General features: G+C 42.4%; 1 protein-coding gene across 1 annotated transcript in view; it reads right to left on the reverse strand.

Moving 5' to 3' along the window:
- LOC126234270 (uncharacterized) overlaps positions 1-17,953 on the reverse strand; it is a 178,796-nt gene extending 160,843 nt beyond the window's left edge. Inside the window, exons 1-3 of the mRNA XM_049942965.1 lie at positions 17,934-17,953; positions 12,920-13,146; positions 123-321 (exon numbers count right to left, since the gene is read on the reverse strand). Coding sequence (XP_049798922.1) covers positions 123-321; positions 12,920-13,146; positions 17,934-17,953 — 446 coding nt within the window. The remainder of the gene's footprint in view (positions 1-122; positions 322-12,919; positions 13,147-17,933) is intronic.
- Between the last annotated feature and the right edge of the window lie 215 nt (positions 17,954-18,168).

The raw sequence follows: 18,168 nt of genomic DNA on the forward strand, positions 1-18,168 counted from the left end.
CAGACAGCCTGTTTATATTACGAATATCCGTGACAATTTTTAAAAAAGGCATACAGACTGGAGAGCAGGTTGACGCTGTGTGACAGAAGGAACAGAGGGGGAGAGGAGGTGCACGGACTTACGTGCGGCCCTTGCGGTCCTGTCGGTTGGGGTCGGCGCCGTGGCCGAGCAGCAGGCGCGTGGCGTCGGCGTGGCCCAGCGTGGCGGCGTAGAAGAGCGCCGTGCAGCCGTGGCTGTCCATCACGTCGACCTGCGCGCCGCACAGCGTCAGCAGCGTCTCCAGGCAGTCGGTGTGGCCGCGCGACGCCGCACAGTGCAGCGCTGTGGGCAGCACGGCACAACAGGCCGCCTCACCGCTGTGCTCGGCTACTACTACCACACGGTTCCGTTCTGGGTCCGCTCTCGTTTTCTCGTACAAGTAGGTGCAAGTTTAGTCCTCGATGAGACGGTACAAGTATAGGAATAACGAAGAGTACCACTCTGCGTACTGCAAATATTTGTAAACAACAGCGGCTTTTTCGAGGTAGTCAGTATAAATTTGAAAACTCAATAAACCACGGAATAATTTAGATAGAGAGGTAAAAATTGACAGACATGATTGGAATGACGTGAGGTTTTATTAGAACCAAAATAAAAAAAAGTTCAAAAAATGTCCGACACATGGCGCTGGACAGCAAAACGTCAGTGACTGAGCAGGACAATCGTGTATAAAAGGAGCTGTAATGAGAGAGAGAATCAGATGCCCAAGCAGTCGCAGCATGTTGACGTTACCTGAAAAGGCGCTTTTAGTGAAGCTTTATTATCAGAATGGGGAATGTGCTAGTTGAGCGTTACGATCCTATCTCCATAGGAAGGGGATTCGAACGGTTGACAAATGCAGCTGTGACTAGAATGATTTCGAAGTTCGAAGCCACAGGTTGTTTAGACGATAGACCTGTAGTGGCCGACCGAGCACAAGGCGTAATGCTGCTGAAACAGTTCAGGAAGAAATGGAGACTGTAGCGGATTCGTCTATGCACGGGGAAGTCAGCGCTCGTGCAGTCGCACGTCGCACAGGCATTCCATACACTACTGTTTGGTTGGCACTTAGGCATACCCTCTGATGCTATCTGTACAAAATCCGTCGGCATCATGAAATGTTACCTGACGATTTAGTGAAGCGGAGGGCATTTGCGGTGTGGGCGGTGTGGACCGACGAAGCTCATTTCATTCTCTGAGGGTCTGTCAAAGCCCACAATTGCATAATTTGGGCAACCGAAAACCTTAGAACTGTCGTGGAAACTCCATTGCACGACGAGAAAGTCATGGTATGGGTTGGATATACCACATCTACAATTATCGGGCCTCTTTTCTTCGAGGAAATGCGTGATTCTGGTTTTGTAACTGCTACCGTGACGGATGAGAGGTACGCCGATATGTTACAGAGTCGCATCATCCCCAGCCTGGCTGATAAACACCTGCTGGAACGTACGATGTTTATTCAGGATTACGCTCCACCCCATATTGCTAGACGTGTGAAAGATCTCTTGTTCGCGTCGTTTGGTGATGATCGTGTGCTCAGCTACCACTTTCGTCATGCTTGGCCTCCCAGGTCCCCAGACCTCAGTCCGTGCGATTATTGGCTCTGGGGTTACCTGAAGTCGCAAGTGAATCGTGATCGACCGACATCTCTAGGGATGCTGAAAGACAACATCCGACGTCAATGCCTCACCATAACTCCGGACATGCTTTACAGTGCTGTTCACAACATTATTCCTCGACTACAGCCATTCTTGAGGAATGATGGTGGACATATTGAGCATTTCCTGTAAAGAATATCATCTTTGCTTTGTCTTACTTTGTTATGCTAATTATTGCTATTCTGATCAGATGAAGCGCCATCTGTGGGACATTTTTTGAACTTTTGTATTTTTTTTTTTTGTTCTAATAAAACCCCATGTCATTCCAAGCATGTGTATCAATTTGTACCTCTCTATCTACATTATTCCGTGATTTATTCAGTTTTCAAATTTATACTGACTTTTTGATCACCCGGTATCTACCAGAACCTCTCACGAACTGTACAAATAATATAGTCAGATAACAAAATTCCCTGATGGATCATGACAACAAAACGGTCGACAGTTGAGTACGGGAGGTGAGGATGTTATCAGTTTGCTGTTACGCACAAATGTAATACGGTTCTAGTTGCAGCACTGTACAGTTCTGTAGGAGTATGTCCATATGTTCCCATTTGAAATCCAATATTTAGTTCTCTTTGGAGGATAATCATAGTCTTATCACTTTCCTCAGCAATTTCATTGTTACCTTCACACACTCTATAAAACAAAAATACAGTACTGAATAACATGTTGTAGAAGCACAGCTCATAAAAATTATGTAACGCTGACCCGTAACCGGCAGCTGAATTCGAAGAGTGACATGACAGCTGTGCACAGCACAGAAGGCGCCACAAACCTCGTGGTCTGATTGGTTCTTGTTAAGGTGGCTGACCTGTAACGACTTGCTGTCAGTCGATTTGTTATTCCGCTGCAGGTATAAAGACGGAGGATTAAAGTTACAAGTAAGGCGCTTGCTCCGCCTAAATGAGCGCTGGAAGATGAAGGTGGCACCTGAATCGGGCAATTCAGCAGAGGTGATACTGCTCTACAGAAAATGAAGAAGAAATATCTGTGATAACTGTAGACAAATAAGCCTAGAAAATGATTCTTGCAACTCTATGCAAGAATTATTGACAACTGAATGAGAAAAATACGTGAAACCCTGTAAATGGTGAACTAAGTGGCTTTACCAATGGGCGATCAAGTATTGACAATGTTACTGTTCTACAAGTAGTTGAAAAACAAAGAGAATACAACCCAGAGACTCACATCACATCTATAGGCTATGAGAGGGCTGTCTATCGTCTGAACAGAAGGAAGCTTTTGAACATTAGGAAAAAACGAAGGTATCCGAGATATTTATTACAAGTAGTAAATTGTTTGTATCACCACACGCAAATTATAAAAGAAATGCAGGGAAAGAGAAGACAAGACTAATAAAGAACAACGGAAGACAGCGACAAGGGCGTAGCCTTTCACCCATAGTATTCGATATATACTTCGAGGGCGTTGTTTGACAGCGCACAAGAGAATTTGAACAAGGTATCATATAAATACTTTGCACTTTGCAATGACCAAATAATTATTCAGAAGACAATACATCGTCCGAATCAAATTTGTGAGAGCTATCATCTAAAAATTACAGTAAAAAAATAAAGTAATGGGCTTCAAAAGAAAATTTCAGCACCGTTCAAAAAAGTACTAGACGAATAATCAACAGAACAAGCGTCACATTTTCAACTGTTAAGCTGCGAGATTATCTATGAATGTGAAAACAATATCACCGATAAATCAGATAGGTTTGAAATGATATGTGGCACAGTAAAAAGAGCACTGAGTCACAAGACAAGGAACGACACGAAGCTAAAATACTACAAAACAAAAAGTACTCATATTTTATTATATGGAAGTGAAGACGGAAGAAGAACACAATCGACTGTAATGAAATTTTGATACTAAGTTAAAGCAGACAAGCTCACAGATCAAATACAAAACCATATCACAAGGAAATAAACAATATATAATGTATAAGTGAAAAAGATAGAGCAAGGATGCGTCAAAAGAAAACAAAATATCAACAGAATAGGGAAAGATATACTATTGAAGCAATTAATTATGAACCAATAGGAAAGAGAGACATAGGACAATCGAAGAAGAGATGGCTTTGGTGAAAACGGGACGGGCTGCAAGTACACTCCATGAAATTAAGAAACAGAAGAAGATAAGGAAATATGAGAAGTAGATAAGTTTCCTTGATCATAACCTAAATTGGAAAACCACCATCCAGAAATTAATGAAGTAGCTTAGATAAGTTACATCTGCAGTACGTACGAGTACGTGTACTTCTGTAGGTGCTTTAAAAATAAATAAACTAGTTTACTCGGCACATTTTCGTTCGTGGGTTGTAGAATTATTTTGGAGTGTAAATCAACTGACGGGATTGATATACAGGGCAAGTCGAAGTGAATATTGCGATTACAAACCTATATTTTTAATGCATAGCGCTACATCGATAAGAAATAAAGCTAATGTGAAAAAAGAAAGTGAACAAAATAACATACATTATAGGAGCTCTACATGATTCCCCTTGGACACATAAACATGTGCTAAATTCTGGTACATATGTGGGGGAACCGACGCTAATGCATTAGAAACGCAAATTTTTCGAGTTCTGGGATTGTTTTTGGCAAATCAGGTACATACACAAGACCTTTCATATAACCCCATGAAATGCACGGATGTGAGATCCGGAGATATAGACTAGGTGATCAAGGATAGAATACAGCGTCTCCATGTCCAGCACAACCGAGCTTTGGAAGATGTTGCATGTCCAGGCAAATGTTTTTTTAAACACTCAGCTCAATGAAGAAACACTACAGTAGAATTTTTGTGCTGTCATTGCAAAGAACAAATTAACTTTCGGTGAGTCACGCTAATGTTCAGTTACACAGGAAGGCTTTTCTGTATGCCATATAAGAAATTCGTGCTGGTGAGCTTTGGCACTTACGTGGAAGGTTGCTTCATGGCTAAAAATGAGACCGTAGCAAATGTTTCTTGCTAGAGTGCACGTAGAGTAACGTGGCTTCTAGATGTGCAACTGGCAGAGCACACATGGAGAGGGCGCTAGTGGTGGCGGCTGTGGGCAGGCGCTGTAGGGGAGACGCCGAGCGCTGGAGGGGAAGTGCCCTTCTAAACTGAACCCTATGCTCGAATTTGTCGTAAGTATTAAGTGGAGTCCCACCACGCCCACGCTTGCATGCTGACTACTGATAAAAGATTTACTATTGCGTCTGCTTTGGCTAGCATCTAAAAATAATTCCGGTGAAAATATAGCAAGCAGCGATTTACTTCTGCCTGGATTGTTAACAATTTTTAACTTTCAGAGAAGCAGCATGAGAGGCTAATTTTGAGTAAATGCTTACGGCTCTCTTGTTGACATGTTAAAATTGCTTCTTTTGCCAGAACAGAGTGGAGTTTACACAATGTCACCTCATTAAAAGTTGTAGACACAATTGCAGGAGAATTTTGGAACTGTGGTTTATTAAATGAGGAACTAAGGATAAGTAGGGTCAATAGTTTATGAAAAAGCACCTCTCCAGTACAAAAATTAACTTATGTTGTTCGAAAACCCACAGCATATCACACTTCACCAGGTATCGATGACCTTTAAAAATTACATTCTTCTGTCGAAAAAGTCTGCAGTTAGTGGAATAAAGCGGTAGCTATGATGTTTTGCGTAATAACCAAATGGCAAAATAGTCTGCTCTTTGCGTGTTATTTGCCAAAATCTCATTTCGATATCTCAAACTGTTCATGAAATATGAGGAGTGTTGTGGATATTTCATTCTGGCTTTATCGCTGGCGCATTCGATCGCAAATGACTGTTCTACATCAGATGAATTTTCTCGAAACTGGTGACAGAGACCTCCACCCTAGTGTAAAGAAAACTATATTTCATACTCAGCAACGTATTACGTAATATGCACCAAATGGAAAATCGTAGAGATCTCTATTTTTTGTTTCAACCTTTCTTCAGATCTCTCAGAGTGTCTTACTTAATTGCAGATATCACAATCAGTGTGACCATTAACGAAATTACGGACATGTGATCATGAAGTCGAGTGATAAACCTACAAGTAACGCAAAAACGAAGTTTTTTTTTACCAAATAGCTTCTGTAAAATCGCTTGAGAATTATTTCAGAGCGTGCGCCATGATTCTGTCATCGCAGAGCGTCCACTTCCGAACAAGCGAAACAAGCGAATGATTTCGCCCAGCGCTTTTGACGAAAACTGGCTCAGTGCGCATCAGCGACCACATCCTGTGTGGACTTTACACGGCTTTACAGCGTTGCCGTAGCAAGTACCAGCTTCCGATTCACACCACTTCCAACTGAAATACTGAAATTTATTTTACATTCTCTGCAATTTTTATCGTTGTATCACTGTGCATTAAATATATTATTCTATGAATTATAACTGATGTTAGCCCTAGAACATCCTGCCGAGGTGGGCAAAGGATTCGACGGTCTCCATTCACTCGTTGGTAAGTGGGCACTGGGCAACGGTATTTTGTCTGTTCACCATTAGGATTTTTGTTTTACCTTCACTTATTTTCATATTATAAGAAGAGCCGAGGGCGGTTTCCACCTGGACCAGCATCACTTCTAATTGTTCTGCATCTTCATTTAACACAGCGATATCATCGGTAAATCTCAGAGAGCCCCTTCCCTTACCATGAATTTTAATTCCTCCTACAGCTCCTAATTTCTCACCAGCTTCATTAACTGCCCTCTGAATGCGCCCATTTAACAAGACAGGAGAGAGTGAGCATCCTGCTTAATAGCAGCTTCTTCTTGATGTTCTCCACACCATATCACTGTCACTTACATAGTCTTTGACTAACTCTTCTGTCCTTTTACTTTATACCAGTCTCTCTCACCATCTTAAGAAGCTGCCGCCTCTCTTCTCTGTCAAATGCTTTTTCTAAGTCGATGAAGGTAATATACGTGCCTTGACTCTTCCCTAGTATTTTCTCAAGAATTAATCGTAAGCCGAGTTTTGAATCTTGTGTGCCTACACCTCTTCTAAAACTGAACTGGTCGTCCGTAATTATTGCATACATCCATTAACTATTTCGTCGTTAACAATATTTCTATTTGTCTGACCAACCAGAACAAAGGATAAATATAATGTGACGACTAAAAAGAAGTTCTACATAGATGTCAAGGATTTAACAACATTAGTACGGAAAGGAATAAGATATAAAGACACATACGTATATTCAACCACTAACCATTACTGAATTGAAAAAGCTGTTGTTGGACAACTGTGTCCACTATACTGAGGAGCATCTTCACAGAAACTATTAAAATAATGTATTAGGTTTTAAGGTAATTAATATTAGCACTGCAATACTAAAGACGTTTCATTTTATTACACTAAAATAAAATGTGCATACTTTAATTCTTTCCACACCCTAGAGAGCCCTCTTCACATAATGCATTGTTATGAAATATTCTCACTACTTTCTAACTTCAGCTAATCTCTTCATCTCAGTCACGGAAACAATCGAATAAACACAATTGATTCAGTAGGCTGTTGAAAACAATGGACTGATTCGGTTGTGGTTTTTCTAACGTTTGAGTTATTCATTCATTCTTTTTGATGAAACGAGGCTACAGAGTAATCAGATGAAATAATAGATTCAATCATCTGTCCTTTTTCGTATCTGTTGAACTATTTATTTATTTTTAAGTGAAACTGGCCTGTGGAAGCAAACTGAATCTAAACTCTCAACGCCGTCCCGCGCATTCAGTTCTGAAGGGAAACATTCGATTCTTTGCCATTGTAAAGCCAGTATTATTGGCTACACTGTTTTGTTGTTGCTGTTCCGATATATGCTTTTTTTGAGTGTGAATAAGGAGCTTTTTGTTCATTTTTTCTTCCATGGTTATGAATGTGCGTTTTTCTAATAGTGGACACTGTGTCTTGATAAGAATGCTGAAATGCTCAGTGGTCATATGATCAGATAAAAAATTATCCTCAAGATAAATTCAGTCTGATATACAAAATGTGCAAGGATCATTCATGCAATGAAACTATATTAAAGAAATTCAACAACAGTTAACGGACGATGACAAATATTTCTCTCAAAAAAAAAAATACTTCCAACAAGTGACAGTATATGCTTGAAAGGCAAGTGAGTGGTTACGTTTTTTCTGCTCACGTCACATCTGATTTTACGATATAGAATTATCAGGGATGGGCTCAAACCGGCGAGAAGAAAGAGGCACAGTTTCAGTGAATTTAAATAAAAAGTATTTGTCCATTTACACAAACATGGATTTATAAAGTACCACCAGTTCTTAACCTTTTAAAACCAGCCCAAAAATCCATATTCGCTGCTAGAAGTACGAAAATTTCGCATTTATGTACATAAATACATACATTTTAAAAATACTTCGTTTTTAGAAATATATTATTTATTCCTCTTTCCTTCAAATAAGATATATTTGTCTCTAAAGAAGTTGGCAATCCTAGTGGTGATTCACATAAAAACGATAAGGTTGAAAAAGTATGTAAATGAATTCACTCAAACTCGGAGAGTGAGTGAAAAACATTGTTATAACTGACGTGGCCCCAGGCGCTAGTTTCAATCGGTTGTTTCATTGGCCGAAAAAACCGACTGATCGAAAAAGCAATCGACTGGCCAATGTATTGTTAAAAATAGTTTGTGGTTTCATCACTAGTTGAAAGCGGGGATGACCTGCACGTTTTAGAACAGTTTGGAACGCTATGGTCTCAGCGATATACAGTAAACTGCTGCTAGTGCTACAACTGGGGGGGGGGGGGGGGTTTGCCTATAAGCTACAGGCAGGGTAACTTTTTGATGCACGTGAAAATGAAGTTATTTGCGTATTTTGCGAGCAACATGCTTCGTTTAGGCAAATCGGTTCCACAAAACCTTTGTAATGACTTCCTTTTAGACGTCAATTAGTTTTATGTAGTCCCAACTTGTCCTCTGTGAGCTACATAAAAGCAGCAATAGATCAGAAAATATCGGTTTCAGTGAAAACTGGTATATAATATCCAGACCCCTTACAACGTTCAGCCGTACAGGGCTTGATTTTTTTGTACGAATTGTATAGGCGCCTGTAAAAGGACTGGTATCCGACTAGGTTCATCTGTGGAAAGTACTGCCATCTAATGGCATCACGTGTAGATATGGGGACAGAGCTGACAACATGGAATCCTGTCCGGCAGACTTGCTCGTGTTTTGGGAGCACTTTCAGCTTCGGCTGCTCTTGTGCATAGTGTGTCTCGTCTCGGCGATACAAGCGAGTAACTGACTTGTGGTCACAGAGAGCCGCAGCCTTACCGACAGAATTCGACGAAAGAGCAGTGGTGGTTGCAACAGCCGCCATTCCGTCGGACTCTGCCCAATAATAGCGGCGCCGTACTCCCAGAATGGCTGCGCCGCAGCCGAGGCGGTGTCCTCGCGTGACTGGGGGCGCTGCTGGCTGCCCACGCCCACGCCTACTCCCACACCCTGCCTACCAGTCTACCTGTCTACCTGCCCCTCACGTGTCAGCCCACAAAGGTGGACGTGTGACACTTGAGGCAATGATAATATTCCTACAGGAGACAGTACTGGTCAAGTTCCAGTAACGATATCTCCGGAAACCTGTAGCCGCGTAAATACGGGTTAATCTCTCCTGTCATTCCCATCCGTATGTTACGTAGGAATAGACGCAATAGGAAGTGCTGCATACGGTTGCCACACCTCCTGAGCCACCCTACAGCCCTTCTTCGCAGTGAATCACGTACTCTTTCAAATACACCTGTCTCAAATCGGACTGCGTCACACGGTACCGTAACATCAGTACATTATCGGTGGATCGGGCGTACACCAATGTCTTTAAATGTTGTCATAGCCAGAAATGGAAGAGATAGGGAACCCCGTATTAGTGTGAGAATTTAAGAGAGCTTTGGCAGACTTGCGATTAAATAAGGCAGAAAGGGCATAAAACTACATCGGAATTTCTAAAATCACTCGGGAAAGTGGCAACTAAACGACTAGTCAAATTCGTGTGTAGAATCTATGGCACCGGCGAAATACCATCAGTCTTTCGGAACAATATCACCATTTCAGCTCCGAAGAGAGGAAGAACAGGTAAGTGTGAGATATATCGCACAAGGAGATTAACAACTCAAGATCCAAGTTGCTGACAATAATAATATACGGAAGAATAAATAAGACAATTGAGGAACTGTTAGATGACGATCAGTTTGGCTTTAGCAAACATAAAGGCACCAGAGACGCATTTTTGGCATTGCGGCTGATGATGAAAGCAAGACTGAAGAAAAATCAAAATTTGTTGATAGGATTTGTCCATCTCGAAAAAAAGTTCGACAATGGGAAATGGTGCAAGATGTTCGAAAACCTGGGAAAAATAGGAGTAACTATAGGAAAAAACGAGTGTATACAAGAGTGGTTTACAAGAATCAAGGGGGCACAGTAAAATTGGAAGAGCAAGAACGAAGTATTCGAATTAAAAAGAATATAAACAGGGATGCAGCCCTCCGGCCCTACTGTTCAATTTATACACTGAAGATGTGGTGTCATCGCTAGACACCACACTTACTAGGTGGTAACTTAAATCGGCCGCGGTCCTGTAGTACATGTCGGACCCGCGTGTCGCCACTGTGGGATCGCAAACCTAGCGCCACCACAAGGCAGGTCTCGAGAGACTGAGGAGACCTCAGCCCCAGTTGTACGGACAACATAGCTAGCGATTGGACGTGCTAAGCCTTGCTCTCATTTGCCGAGAGATAGACAGTAGAATAGCCCTCTGCTAAGTTAACTGGCGACCACCTAGCAAGGCGCCATTTGTATCAGTGCCTATAGCTTACTAATATTCAAGAGAGATGTATTCCAAGGACTAATTAAAAGTTAAGTAACAAGCATCTACGTACTTTTCTTCTTATTCATTTATAAGTCTCATGTTCCAGACTTCACGCCCGTCTGCGTTAGCATTGCGTGCCCTATCGGCTACAGCATTGTGTCTAGGCTGTATGGTCTAGACACAACAGAAGATATAACGAAGGAAGTAATAGAAAGGTTTTAGAGTGGAATTAAAATTCAAGGTGAAGGGATATCAGCGATATGATTCACTGATGACATTGCTACATTGCTAACCTCAGTAAAAGTGAGGAAGTATTACAGGATGTTTTCAGTGGAATGAAAAAAAACTAATGAGTACAGAAGATATTCGTGGCGGGCTGCAACAAATGAGTAAGAAGACTGATGGGGAAAAAGAGAGTGAGAGAAGAAGAAGAAGAAGAAGAAGAAGAAGAAGAACAAGAAGGAAGAAAAGGCCTGGTACCCACTGGATTGAAGTCCGGTGGATGTGGAGGCCATGTTACCGGACTTTCCTGACAAATCCATCGTCCATGAAAGGTCGCGGTGAGGCACTGCCGCACGATGCATAGAAAACTGAGTGCTGCCCTGTCGTGCGTAAATTGCAGTTGTTGCGTTTTTGCAAGGGAAATATTTTACAATGGCGCTGGCAGTTCATCGCGAAGAAATCAGTGATATACGGACCTGTTAAACCGTTCGCTTAAGTGTGTGGCCGTATGCGCTTATCACCGACAATTCCTCCTCGTACATGAATACTGAAGTGCTCCCGATGCCTCGCCTCCACGATTGCTTGACGATTTGTTTCGGCTCAGTCGTGCGTACTGTGGTAATTTATGACGCCATCCCTTGAGAATCTCGACCTATCTGTAAATAAAACAAGGGCTCTGAACTGTGTTTCTTCAGCCTTATCTCATCTGCTATTCGTTCCTGGACATGTAATCGGAGGAACTTTTCTTCTAGTTTTGGTCAGTAGTACCTTCTGGGGGAATATGCGATAGTTTTTTTAAACATCTTGTGTAATATTTGAAACTATCGATGACGGAAGTGGGGAAGATGACAGAGAAACAGCATGGCGGAGATTTTGCGAGTCAGGACTTTAGTCGCGCTTTGGGAGGAGTTCCCTACAACGGCCGCTTGTTGGGACAGGACTCTGCGTGTCTGTGATCACACCACGCTGAACATGTGTAACACGCGACCGCGTCTTTTACGTTATGAACTCCTGAAGCTTTGACCGCCGCTATGTTATTACCAGACATTTAATTATAACAAATGTGTTGTTGCCTTTAAAGGGCATACATTCATGACACCCACGTTAGGGTGCGAAAATAACCGAATATGAAAATTCTGTAGCTACCAATATTACAGTTCCTAAAGCGTTATCGCAAACAAATCGTACCAATGTCGAGGCGTTGTGGTGATATTCTAAATGTGCTAGTCCCTCGAAACGGCATATATTCGTAAGTCATAATATCAACAGAAAACGACGAAATTCAATACGGCTCTATAACCTCTCACTGGTTAAACGTTTCATTGCACGTTGTCGAAATATCGCAGAACTTATTTCGTATTCCACGTGCACCAATACTTCCTCAGCGTGAAGTAACAGGACCGTATGTCACGAAACCCGTGCAGCTCCACATTCATATCAGGATTCACATGCCATATGGGAACAGCTTTAGATGAACGGGACCATAGAGGAGACGTGTCATGCACCCGCGTTCATGGTAAATGAATTGCAGTTCCTCCCATGCACATTCGATTTCTGTGGGTTTTACCATAATTACTTCGCACTGAAATGCATTAAGAATATAAACACTTTTTACCAGGAAATTTCCTGACTTAAACTCTTTGACATGACCTGCCCAAATAACAGGTTGTGTGTTACAACTCCCATCCGTCTTGCAATTGCAGCGACGAAGGCCTTGCAGTACTGTGGTCGCGTAGTTATCTAACCCATCAACACCTCATAAGCCTATATATAACACATTAAATGTATTCACAATTGCGTTTATGGACCACCGGCAGCTGTTGAATGGTAGGACGACAGTGAAAGTTTTTGCCGGACCGTGACTCGAACCCGGATTTCCCGCTTATCGCGTCTGGTCGCCTTACCAGCTGGCTATCCGAGCAAGACTCACGGCCAGACCCAAACCTCTGTAGTCGTCCATCCGATATGTATATTACGGTACAGGGGAGAGATTTTACTTGACTGTCGCTTGCCCAGTGTTATTTTTTTATGTCGGTGGATAAATGCGTGGATGTCCAAAGGAACTTTGCATAATAAATCGGAATAACACAGGCGCTGCAATATCGTATAAGTGTTTAAGCCTACAGCATGACAGTTCATCAAGAAAATGGGAGAGAGAGAGAGAGAGAGAGAGAGAGAGAGAGACTCACCTGTGAGGCCGTCCTTGTCCTCGGCTTCGACGTTGGCGCCCGCGTTGACCAGGGCCAGGATGGCGTCGGCGCTGCCTGAGGGACAGGAAGCACTGGCGCGTGATTCTGCGACCACAACAACCAACCACCACAGGGGATACTCGCCAAGCGGGCGCGTCAGCGGCGGCGACAGCGTCTCTCTACGTGCTAAGGTCTTTTGTTTCACGTATACACAGTGAGGATGTAGACTGTCGCACAAAGCAGGAATACATAATACACATTAAAATATGGTAGTGTCTGTCATGCAGATGTTAACTGAAACAGTCCCCGTGGGTGTGGATGGAGCGAAAATACGTCGGAACTAATTTTCATTTAAGGGATAACACTAAAACTTGTTACTAGCATTTCAGTGTAAGCTAACAGGACAAAATGTGAGTGACCCTCTGGTCGCTTTGGAGTGCTGTACATGGAGCAGAACAGGTACCGTGCAGTTACGTGACACTCCTCCACTGACCCAAGTCATCAGCACAGTAAGGTGTGACGACGTGATGTGGCAGAACGGCAGTTTCTGGACGTGCCCGTCACTACTAGACGTCCGTATGTGGCGTCTGTGCCCACTCGAGCTACACGGTGCAAGTAGTTCTGCGGAAGTCCGTCAGATGTCAATACGTCCGCTTTGAATGGGGGGGAGCAACCTCAGCAGACTTTCTTTGCCCTCGTACGAGCATCCCACGCTCGAATGGCTCGACCGGCTGTTCTGGACTGGTAGTGAGGACAAAACCAAGACAAAAACTTGCAGTAAACATTGGTCCCAAATGCATACTTTAAGAGCTGCGAGCACTTGTTTATCTTCGATACTGTGAAACACATTTCTTCTTTTGTAACCTTTTTGTTGTCCATATTTTTGGAGGGGGTTGTGTGGACCAGAGGAAGGAAACATGTCCAGTAAATATGGGCTCCAAAATGCTCTTGTTCATCTTCGCTATTGTGAAACACATCTCCTCTATTGAATAAGCGTTCATACCTCTTAACGTATCCGTTTTAGAGCCCATCTTTACTCGACTTTTTTCTTGTTTTGGTCCACACTACCTCCGCCAAAAATATGGAAACCCAACAACCTGCACTAGAAAAGATGTGTTTCTTAGTCTCGAGTATGAAAAAATGGTTCAAATGGCTCTGAGCACTATGGGACTCAACTGCTGAGGTCATTAGTCCCCTAGAACTTAGAACTACTTAAACCTAACTAACCTAAGGACATCACAAACATCCATGCCCGAGGCTGGATTCGAACCTGCGACCGTAGTGGTCTTGCGGTTCCAGACTGCAGCGCCTTTAACCGCACGGCCACTTCGGCCGGCGCCGAATATGAACAAGTACACAGCTCTTACGGTATGCATTTTAGAATCCGCGGTTACTTGACACCTTTTCTTGCTTTGGTCCACACTACCCTCTCTGAAAGTTGCCTGCCGTAGAGTCTTAGAAACTACTCTACCGGTATGTGTATTTCACTGTCAAAGGTATCGGGACAATTTTCGCTTGTAACTTTCGACTCGGTCGTTTCCAGCCCAAGTCTCCTACCTCAGGCTGATAAATTTACCCTTCTCCATCGTCCCCGAAGACTTGTAACATCATCACGGAATCACACTATAGGTGCGGTGTTATAGCTTTTTAAGCTGCAAGTAGTGGTCAGTCGACGTCCGTAGGTCGTCGTTAGCCGGAATTCGTAGAGCGTCGACGTTTTATGTGTTGCGCAGTACTCGTGAGTGATGCTACTTAGTAATATATTGAGGCTCATTTTGGAGACATCAACTTGTAAAAGCTTAACGACGTGGGTAGACTGGAAGATAATGTATATGTTTACTGCAATGGAACATACACTTTCAGTGTGAAAGTTCGAATAGTAATCGCGGCGTCTAATAGAATAACAGACAACTTATGTGATACAGCAGCAATACATATACTATTCAAGGGTCTTCAAAGACATTAGCGACATGCCGGCAACGAGGTGAATCAGTAGCAACAGATGAAAACCTGTGGCGGATCGTGACTCGAACTCAGATCTCCCAATTAACGCCAGCGATCGCCATATCCTTGGCCATCCGCGCACGCTCCCACACGACACAAATTCACAGCCTCGTGCACACTAACAATTTGTCCATTTTATTTGGACTGTTGAGCTCCGTGGCCGTGGATAATGATATTTCACTATAAAAATACAGCAACCAGCCACTTTTTAATGCGTTTTATTTATGCCAATATGCATTTCGGGTTTGCACCCATCTTCAGCTGGCAAATTGCATGTATCTTCAGTTTCTATAGTGGTACAATCTCGACAGCAGTTTGGATTCTGCAGCTGGCCTGTGCAAAAGCAACGAACCCAATCATTTGCTTCAATTTCGCGAGTTTAAAGTTACGCACTATCAGTTGTTCATTTTACTTACACTCTCCTCTCCTTGTTTTTTCTTGGCTTTTCTTCTTTTTTGCAACAACACAAACACTTTTTGTCACGTATTTTACACAGGTGCACTGCGTTATCCGCCATGTTGTCGACTGACAGTTTTTGTTCACATACAAGCGGTTTATCTATGGACAGAGTTATATTTTACGAAAGTTTTGAGGTTCTAAGATAAGCTACTGTTTTCTAAACATTGCCTTGAGTGATAGAAGTATTCTAAGTACTATGTATACAATTTTTTTGCGGTATTGAAGATAATAAACTAACATAACACATTTCTACAAAGCAGTAATTCATACATTTACAATATAACAAAGATAGAATTAAGATTTTAGAATTAAGATTTTTAAGTTGTATATTATTACATGCATTTGTTAGGTTTATATTAGATTATGTTATTTCTTGATTGTGCTTAGTAAGTGGTTTGATAAGTAGAGTGTGGAAGTTTTTCAGAAATATTCGGTTTGGTAGCTCTTTTTGGTCGAAGTATGTAAGAAGGGGATGCATGTTTATGTGAATAAATTTCGATTTCTTCTAGGAGGTTCATTCTTTTTCCTTTGTTGGACATGCATCCCCTTCTGACATACTTAACGATCAAACAGAGCTATCAAACCGAATATTTCTGAAAAACTTCCACACTCTACTCATCAAACCACTTACTAAGCACAATCAAGAAATAACATAATCTAATATAAACCTAACAAATGCATGTAATAATATACAACTTAAAAATCTTAATTCTAAAATCTTAATTCTATCTTTGTTATGTTGTAAATGTATGAATTACTGCTTTGTAGAAATGTGTTATGTTAGTTTATTATCTTCAATAACGCAAAAAAAATTGTATACATAGTACTTAGAATACTTCTATCACTCAAGGCAATGTTTAGAAAACAGTAGCTTATCTTAGAACCTCAAAACTTTCGTAAAATATAACTCTGTCCATAGATAAACCGCTTGTATGTGAACAAAAACTGTCAGTCGACAACATGGCGGATAACGCAGTGCACCTGTGTAAAATACGTGACAAAAAGTGTTTGTGTTGTTGCAAAAAAGAAGAAAAGCCAAGAAAAAACAACTCGCGAAATTGAAGTAAATGATTGGAATCGTTGCTTTTGCACAGGCCAGCTGCAGAATCCAAACTGCTGTCGAGATTGTACCACTATAGAAACTGAAGATACATGTAATTTGCCAGCTGAAGATGGGTGCAAACCCGAAATGCATATTGGCATAAATAAAACGCATTAAAAAGTGACTGGTTGCTGTATTTTTATAGTGAAATATCTCTTGCACACTTTTAACACTGCGTCACCTTCCCATGAACCCCTCACTCGCCATTTCGGATTCCCGCAAGAGATAAGGCTTGAAATAATGGATCTTCGGGCAAATCCGTTCTGTTTACGTCCCTGTGCCATAGCGCGCGCGCCATGTTGTGATTTACGGTCGTCTCCGTACTTCCTTCGACACACCATAACATATTCACAACGAAAATCGAAATTGTAGTTGATTTTTAATTCCGAGTGTAAGCGAGCAAAAACGTTGGAAATTGAGTAATTTTTACGTGGTGACGTAGTAGGGATTCGTGTCTCCATCGTGAGTAGCGTGGTCTACGTGAAAACTGTGGACGTCGCAGCTTGTGATCCTGCATAAGACGAGCGACCTTCAATTCGGGCAGTGAAAGTGGGATGTGGAAGTCTCGACCAGGGCGTGGCATGCGTATTCGAGTTGCCGTTGGGAGTGCCAGCAGAGGTGGCGATTGCGGCATTGGGGTCCTATGGCACTGTGATAAACCATACGGCGGAAAATTGGGCACACCCATTGTCAACGGCGAGGCCTTCTTTGGGTCTCGCACTTCCACATCTCCGAAAATGATATCATTTCAAACCTTTTATCAGTTTCAGGAATAGAAAAATATCACAAGGACTCAGATCAAATGAACAAGGGGAACTGTGGAACGATAGGACTCCTTTTTGAGGTCAAAAATTTCGTGACAGACGTGGCCGTTGTTTTGGCACACCACCACGTGTATGGAATGTCCGGTATCATTCGTTATTCATCCTTTCCCTGAGCCTTTCAAGGTCATCTTTGTAAATCACGATGGTGACATTTTGTCCAGGAGGAACAGGTTCACAAGAGCATGTACACGCTCGACGTTTTCGTCGTTTTGACGTTGAGGGTCCCCGTGAGTGGAGTTTGCCTTAAAGTTGTTCTCGACGTGCCAAAAATTTGATAAGGAATGTTCCCCACAGGCCAGTTTCAACTTTTCAAAGGTGACACTCGCAGATTCCCCAAGTTTAACATAAAACTTGATGGCATAACGTTCCACTAAATTACGCTGTTCCATCTTCGTACCACACAATAAAAACACTTCTTCACGCTCAGTGCTCCCAAAAAAACACGTGAAGGCTGCACGGAGCGGACACTCGGACTGAGCGTTTGGAAAGGATGGACAGACTGGTCTACACGAGTAGAACAACACAGCGTTGCCAGATTGCTTGCAGTGTTGTCAGTCTCCTTACTCTTTTCAGACACCTCTTATGAATCGCCCGAGACTCCATTCCATACATGTGGCAGACTCACCGCAATGTCTCCTCTGCCATCTGCCTTATACAGGTGAACATCACCTGGAATGTGGGTCTGGCATGGAGACTGACGGGAGTGATGTTGGTCCTCATTCAGTGCACGAATCCTTCTGGACTGACTCCGATTTCCCTTTTCTCCCTGGATATTACGTTTTATCCACGTACTAAGATCCATGGTGTGACATAGATCAAGGGTTTGACCATATTGTGTATCTACCTGGATGGTGACAAGC

The sequence above is a fragment of the Schistocerca nitens genome, chromosome 1 (assembly GCF_023898315.1).
Source record: "Schistocerca nitens isolate TAMUIC-IGC-003100 chromosome 1, iqSchNite1.1, whole genome shotgun sequence".
Classification (NCBI taxonomy): Eukaryota; Metazoa; Arthropoda; class Insecta; order Orthoptera; family Acrididae; genus Schistocerca; species Schistocerca nitens.